This window comes from Panicum virgatum, chromosome 3N (assembly GCF_016808335.1).
Source record: "Panicum virgatum strain AP13 chromosome 3N, P.virgatum_v5, whole genome shotgun sequence".
Lineage (NCBI taxonomy): Eukaryota > Viridiplantae > Streptophyta > Magnoliopsida > Poales > Poaceae > Panicum > Panicum virgatum.
In genome coordinates this window covers 44,474,376-44,482,366 of record NC_053147.1, presented here as the reverse complement: position 1 = coordinate 44,482,366, position 7,991 = coordinate 44,474,376, and the positions used below count along the sequence as shown (strand labels likewise).

General features: G+C 46.9%; 1 protein-coding gene across 1 annotated transcript; it reads right to left on the bottom strand.

Moving 5' to 3' along the window:
* Positions 1 to 2,480: 2,480 nt before the first annotated feature.
* LOC120663309 lies at positions 2,481 to 4,581 on the bottom strand. Its single transcript, XM_039942124.1, has 3 exons — positions 4,217 to 4,581; positions 3,771 to 4,115; positions 2,481 to 3,514 (listed from the first exon to the last, which is right to left on the bottom strand). Exons 1-3 carry the CDS (start codon positions 4,508 to 4,510, stop codon positions 2,783 to 2,785), a joined length of 1,371 nt encoding a protein of 456 aa, XP_039798058.1. The 5' UTR covers positions 4,511 to 4,581; the 3' UTR covers positions 2,481 to 2,782.
* Positions 4,582 to 7,991: the final 3,410 nt, after the last annotated feature.

The window sequence follows — 7,991 nt, the reverse complement described above, 5'->3', positions numbered from 1 at the left end:
CCAATGTCTGTTGTCAGTTCTCTTGACGTGGCAGCAAATGGAAATGAGGAACCTCCTCAAGATCCAATAGAACCCGTTGCCACAGATGAGGGGGAGCAGCAGCCACCTCCTGTTCAAGAGATGCTAGTTGCAGTGGCCCCGAGTGGGCCACAAAGAATCAGAAGACTAGCTAATGACTATGGAGTCTATAATAGTGAAGAAATTCAAATAGAGGATGATCCCACCTCTTTTGAAGAAGCCATGAGAATCGTGAATTCATCCAAGTGGTGGACTGCAGCCATGGAAAATAAAATAAAATCTATGAGTGCCAATAAAGTTTGGGACTTAGAAGAAATATCTAAAGGAGCCAAAACAGTAGGCTGCAAATGGGTCTACAAGACCAAATGTGACTCCAAAGAGAACGTAGAAAGATTTAAAGCGCAACTTGTGGCGAAAGGCTTTACGCAAGGAGAAGGAATAGATTACAATGAGGTATTTTCTCCGGTCTCATGTAAAGATTCTTTCAGAATGATCATGGCCTTAGTGGCACATCATGATCTAGAATTACATCAGATGGATATGAAGACGGCATTTCTGAATGTGGATTTATATGAAAATGTCTACATGGCACAGCCGAAAGGTTTTGTCGTGGAAGGCAAAGAAAACTTAGGGTGCCGCCTGAAGAAATCGATTTATGGTTTGAAGCAAGCCTCAAGGCAGTGGTATTTGAAATTTGGTGAAACAATAAGAAAGTTTGGATTTAAAGAAAATGAAGAGGACAATTGCATTTATGCAAAGTTCAAGAATGAGAAATTCATTTTCCTCATCCTGTATGTGGATGACATTCTGCTAGCTAGCAGTGATGTCGATCTACTACTGGAAATTCATTTTCATCATCCTCAAAGATTGATATGAAAGATCTCGGTGAAGCTTCATTCATTTTAGGAATTGAGATTCATCGAGACAGAAGAAATGAGATATTGGCATTATCACAAAAAGCATACCTAGAAAAGATATTAAAGAAATATGATATGCATAAGAGTAAACCTACACCAACTCCAATAGTCAAGGGCGACAGTTTCGGGAAAAATCAGTGTCCCAAGAACAAGTACGAGCTCGAACAAATAAAGGCAGTGCCTTATGCTTCAGCTATCGGAAACTTACAGTATGCACAAGTGTGCACATGCCCTGACTTGAGTTTTGTTACTGGGGTACTTGACAGATACCAGAGTAATCCAGGCATAGAGCACTGAAAAATGGTAAAGAAAGCTTTGCGCTATGTGAGGAGTACAACAGGTCTCATGCTGACATACAGAAAATCAGAATCTTTAGAAATAGAAGGATATTCAAATTCAGACTTTGCAGGAGATGCGGGTGATAGAAAATCCACGTCTGGATATATCTTCACTCTTGCAAAGGGAGCGATATCGTGGAAAAGCTCCAAGCAGTCAGTCACAACATCATCCACGATGTATGCTGAATTTGTAGCATGTTATGAGGCCTCAGGGTAGGTCACATGGCTTAAGAAATTCGTACCCGGATTGAAAGTGGTTGACAGCATAGAAATATCACTAAAGTTATACTGCGACAACGAGCCAGCAGTGTTCTATGCTCATGACAACAAGTCGAGTGGTGCTGTCAAACACATCGACATCAAGTTTTATGTTATTAAGGAGATGTCCAAGATCAAACAATTTGTCTAGAATATATCAGAACAAACAAGATGTTAGCGGATCCACTTACAAAAGGTCTACCGCCCAATATGTTCAGAGAACGCTTAGCCGGCATGGGGTTGAGGGAAGACCTATGATTCCTAGACAAAGAGGGCCCAAGAATAAGACTCTATTTTAGAACGGAAAGGTGATTGTGGCTGTTAATTTGACGGTAATAACTGTCATGACGAGGCACGCCCTATACATTGATCTGTGATGGGATGGACCAAACTCAGAAAAAGAACAAGAATAAGAAATAAGAAGAGATCAAGGGGGAGAATGTTGGAATTGATCTCTTGGCCCGATCAAACGATCGGGCCAGACCCTTGATGCGCCCTGATTGGGGGCGCCCAGTCCGTTATGGTTGGTGGACCCTGTCGCACAGTGCCATAAAAGGGAGGTGGGATCCCGTGGTTCGGTTAAGCAGATTGCAGCTCCACAAAAACCCCACCGACAGCCCTGACCCGTCCGATCACAAGGGGGCGCTGGTGCAGACAGGAAGTTCTACCGGCGTCATTCTTCGCCATCTCGTCGTCCTCTCCAGGTGCTGTCGAGGGCAACCCGCCATCACCGATCCGGCGTCGACGAGAAGTAGCGACTCCACTCCGACTGTATTGGTCTACTCCTTCACCCCTTTCTCGTTCATGTATTAGAACTAGGGAAGAACCTCTGATTCACTTGTATTCATAACAAGAACCCGTTTTTCCCATGCCCGATCTAATGTACAGAACTCGATCTTGTCGATTTAGAACCCAAGAATCCTAACAATACAAACCTGAACCGGATTGCGGACCCGAAAAGATTGCATTATCCACCGTCAGCCGCAGATCCGGTGACGGAGAGTGTCGACTGACAGAAAAACAAGATTTCAGTCGATTGACGTTGAGTAAAACGGAAGAGATCTCACCGTGTAGAGAATTCCAGTGGAGGAAAAGATCCATGCTGGTTCTCAACTGACCTCCAACTATGCATATAGCAAAAGAAAAACTGTACAGATCTTGTTGCTGCTATTGCGGACGGGGCGCGGCAATACACGCCTCCGGAACTATGCATACATCATACAAAGAGGCTCCCCCGCTGATCGACACCAATTACTCGGCGGCCTCGACTGTTTCCACCGCCACAACCTTCGCTGGCCAGAACCAGCCTAGCCCAGTCGCCGCCGGAACAAGCGCCTTTCTTGCCGCCGCCGAACGGACGCTGCCACCGTCACTGTTCTTGGAACTTCCAACTGGACACTTTTCAGCGTCCTTCTTGCTGATGAGATCGACCTCCTTGTCTACTGGTTTGGAGCTGCAAGCTGGTATCATGTCCCTGGGAGGCAAGAAGCACTCGGTGGACAGACCCATGATGTTGAAGTCCAGCTCCTCGATGCTCCACGCCTCCTCCATGCACGTGCACGTCCTCTTACCGCGCACGTCGGCATCGGAGCCGGCGGCGGCGGCTGCGGCGACGCCACTGCCGAAACGGGACAGGGAAACGATGGTGCGGCCGGCGTGGGCGACGTTGATGCCGTCGACGGGGCGGTAGTCGCCGATGGACGACTCCATGGAGGTCTCCCAGTAGGCGGTCTCGGCGGCCTCGCCGTGCACGCGGATGCGCAGCAAGTGGCTGTCCTCGAGGCGGACCAGCAGCCCCTTCCGCTGGCAGAAGTACCCCCACACGGCGTGGCGGACGACCTCGACGTCGGCGCTGCTCCGGGAGCTGAGGGCCGAAGGGTCGGCGTCGACGCGCAGCACGAAGCAGTCGTCGCCGTCGACGCACTTCTCGCCGACCCATGTGGCTGTCGAGAAGAGGTTCGCCGTGGACTTCGGATCAAGACCCTGCAGCACATGCCATGGACGAGTTAATTACGGTGTACATGCTTGCTAGGAGATACAAAGGCACATGGATGCACATGGACGCATTTTCGACGAAGCATCCAAGTGCATCGCCTAATTCTTAATTTTTATTTGTTATTCAGGAATGAATATTATTGTGCTTTCATATATACCAAATTATGATCATGATCATGATTTGTTTTTGTTTGTGATATGGAGAAGAAGAAATTAAATCGCCAAGATTAATTTAATTGGGTACCTGAACGCATCGGCGAAGCGGCCTTGGGGGTCCTCGGGAGGCGTGGGCCTGCTGCCAGGGCGTCTGGCGCCAGGCGACCTTGCCATCGCTGCCCGCGCTCATCTTGGTGCCGCCGGCCACCACCATCTCCAGGCACCACATCTCCGGCATCTTCTGCCACACCACGAAGCCGCCGGCAACCTCGCCGCCGTTGACCACGCCCATTCCGGTCTTGGCCTTCTGCCCCTTGGCGGTCCTCATCCGCACCTTCCCCATCGCGTACATGCTCGTCGCAGCGCTCAGCGCCGGCTCGCCGCCCGCCGCCGCGACGTACTGCTCCACGATGTACTTGGCCTTAGACACCTCCTGTAAAACGAAAGATTTGTTTCATCTTATTAGCCATCGCGACCAGTTGATCAACACATGTAAACGTTCAGTGCTAATCAAATGTGGCTCACGTCACGTACAATAGGCTCCTCCTTGATGTCCTGTCCGGCCATGGCTTTCCTCGCCTCCACGGGCTGCGGCACGAGCGGCGCGCCGATCACGCCGAGCATGAGCTGCACGTCCGCCCGCGACGGCGGCGCGCCGTCTCGCCGGTGGCGCTGGTCCATGTGCGACCGCACCCACGCCTTGACCGTGCGGCGCCGGCGCCGGCCGGCCCGGCCAGACGACGGCTCGTGGTAGGACTCCGGCACCGGCACCTCGAGCACGGTGTCCAGGGCGTCCTCCCGGTCTAGGTTGGCGCACACCTTCCTCATGGTGAACTACACCGATCAATCTTCAAACGACTGTGGCTAATGGAACAATTGAAGAGAAAGAGAGAGGGAGAAAGAGCTGTCCACGACGATGTGCCTGCAGGGGGCGACCATATATATATCCTTGGACCATGGATGTGGCTGCACGTTCTGGTCCCTTTCCTTTGGCCACGCCCAATCATACATTGGCCGTGTTTGGTTGTAGGGTGAAAAAAATTTCACCCTACTTTGACCACTGATTACGAGTATTAAATAAAGTCTAATTACAAAATCATCTCCACAACCCCCTTATAAATCGCGAGACGAATCTAATGAGGCCTTTGACGCGCGATTAGAGGACTATTACTGTAGCATCAATGTAGCAAATAACCAATTAATTACCGTCATTAGATTCATCGCGAAAAGTTACACTCGTTCCTGAAAAAGTTTTACAAATAGACTTTATTTAGTACCCCATGCATACGAGATTCTCTTCTCGAAAAATGTGCACGAAAATAACCAAACACGGCCATTATTTTATGGGTTCAACGAGATTGTATCCCATTTTCCCATGGACCGACCATCTGTATTTATTTGTATATATATAATATATTCATATATAACCAACAAACAGCTTGCATTGCCCTATAGTGTGCTTGCGATGGACCAATGATTTGCAAGCGTTCTGGCCTCCAAACATACTACACTAGCATGTTTCATCGTCTCTTCGTGGGGGCAACTTGTAGGGTCAAGTGGTGGCACTGCAGGGACATTCGGCGTGGCAGATGGATCCACGCCCCTGCAAAAGGACAAGACGACAGTGACACGAAGAAAGCAGCGGCGAATCATGCCCGCATGTGCGCCGGCAACAGCAATCAAATGCATTCCCCGGATTACCTTTTTTTTTGTAGCCAACCAAATTTTGATTATTTGCCTTGTTAGCTACCCCGACAGCGAAATGAAAGGCGAGATTGCGAAGGATCGGCGCTGATTTGGGAACCCAACAATGCTCATGATGTGATCGTAAATTGTCTGGTCCATGGAGGCTAACGATTTGATTGATCCGCATTACATGCGTGGAAATCTTGGTGGATATATGGCATGCAGGGGGATAAATGTATAGTATTTCCGAAAAGGAAAAGCATATAGGTGCGCGCAGCAGCAACTAATCCAGCTCGAACATAATTAATCTGATCAGCTAATATTTAACCATAAACCATATATATGTTCAAGGGCGGTGCTGGTCTGCTCATTAGCTAATGTGTACAAGTTATTTGTAAGCAACGACGCCCGTGCACGTCCGAAGCACGTTTTTGTGTTTTGTATCAGAAAAGATGATATAGTCATGGACATCACTAAACACATGGATAACTTAACCAACAACATTGACTTCAATTTAGATTGTTGATAAACGATAATGTTTTCTGGCACTAGTGATTTACACATGTATATCTTTTTTACAAAAAAATTTGTTATGCATATGGAGGTATGGAAGCTAAAGCAGTTACTGATAAATTTCCTGAGGCAAAACATACTCTTGAAGGAACAACCCAAAGTATACGTATTGCTTAAATGTGTGGTGGAGGCCTATTAGGGTTCAAACCCTGCCCCTAAGGAGTTAGAAACATAAGATTTTTTTTTTAATATGTAGACGTCTAATAGGACATCAAGGTGTCTTGTCTATGGTGACTTCGTCAATTTTGAGGATCTACCAGCTCAGTCTCTCGGAAGTGGCGTAGGGATGCGTGCGTGTATTCAGAGGGAAAACTGTATATGCGTATATATGAGTATCTTCATCTGCACCGTGTTTCAAAAAAAAATATGTGCACTCAAAACTACATGCAAATGTGGTGTACAAGATTGTCATCTGATAATAGAAAAAAGTTATATTTCTTACACTTGAATGATTTTTACTATATGCGTTTCACGTGCAAGTCCAACTTGAATGAGATTTATTACTTGCCCATGTAGTTTATTGCAAGGTTTGAAATACACACGCATTTTATTTTATAGTACTTGAACGAGTACAGATTTACCACAAACATTTGAAGGTGATAAGATATCACATATACAATTTTACAAAACTATATGTTAAGACAATAAAGAGGACACCACATATCTTTGAGAATTTAATGACCACTACTATTACTTGTTTATTTCAGATCCATACATGAAACAACATATATAGTTTTTGCTAGAACGAAAACGTCTACATTTACTCCAATTGCACAAGAAGTTTTTGACGAAGACAATATGCACAATGTTTCCCACAATTACCATATTCCAATTTCTCCCTCACCTAAAGGTCGACTGAAAATGGAGTTAAAGTACATCCAATCCACATCAATACTACAAAAAACGAAACAGTTGAAAACTTTTCTCAACTAAATTAGGCACACCGTTTTTCTTAAAGAGGATCTACTTGTCAGAACTAAAGGGTACCAAAGTGCGGAGGGCTTAAAAACACTTTAGAAAATGATCCTGCCAAAGCAACCAAACTTTTTTCACCCATACTCCCACCGCTGGCCCCACAACCCTCGCCACATGTGTCAGATCCGGGGCCACATGATACCTGACATGGCACAAATCTATACAAAATAAGGGATGAGGTATGTCACATACCCTAGCATCATGTAAAGTACTCATATACGAGTAGGACTAGTCAGTATCGAAGTAAACTACTCGAGTAGTACTCGAGAAGGACTCCTAGCTAGTATCGATCTAGGATTTCATCTGACCCTGTTCGGTCCCTGGACTATATAAGGGCAGGCAGGGACTCCCTCCAAAGCTTCAATCCATCTCAGGCAATACAAACCACCAAGCAGGACGTAGGGTATTATACAATTCACGGTTCGGACCTGTCTAAAACTTGTGTTGCTTGCACCATCATATTCCTGATTGTGGCGACTCCCTACCTACAATCAACTACCTTATGGTATCCCTAGGTAGGCTTGCTGGGAAAACACCAACAGCTGGTGCGGCAGGTATGAGGGTCACCGACAATCCCCTGGTGAACTCAATAGTGATCATCAACTCCACCGCCGTGCTCGAGGAGGGCACAACCTTCATCTTTGGCTCCTGGGTATGTATTGCCAATGTCAACGGTGGCTTCAATAGCCACCTCACCAAACCTAGGGGGCCGTAGGCACATGCACCAGTCTTCATCAATGTGATCAACGATATCACCGATGACTTCGGTGAGATTAGACTTTCTGATCTAATTGGAAACTAAAGGAGTCGCTCGAAGGCAACTCGATGACCTTTGGACAGTCCCGATGACCTCATGGTCGGGATAGATCGGGCCAGCCACAACATCACCGAATGCATCAAACTTGTGGAGATTGTCCTCCAATGCCTAGGTCACTAATCCCCAGCTCATTATGGAACTGTAAATTGTCATCCTAACAGCTTTGGCGACATATTCTCCAGGACAGATCGAGTTGGACTCTCCATCGCTGAGTGGGTCAAGCTCGCGGAAGCTACCCTCCAGCACTCGACACACTCA

Excerpts from the sequence above, each read along its gene's own strand:
- LOC120663309 (XM_039942124.1), bottom strand. The coding sequence starts at position 4,510 with ATGAGGAAGGTGTGCGCCAACCTAGACCGGGAGGACGCCCTGGACACC. Across the intron at positions 4,116-4,216 it reads ACATCAAGGAGGAGCCTATT|GAGGTGTCTAAGGCCAAGTA; the intron begins GTACGTGACGTG and ends TTCGTTTTACAG. Across the intron at positions 3,515-3,770 it reads CGCTTCGCCGATGCGTTCAG|GGTCTTGATCCGAAGTCCAC; the intron begins GTACCCAATTAA and ends CATGTGCTGCAG.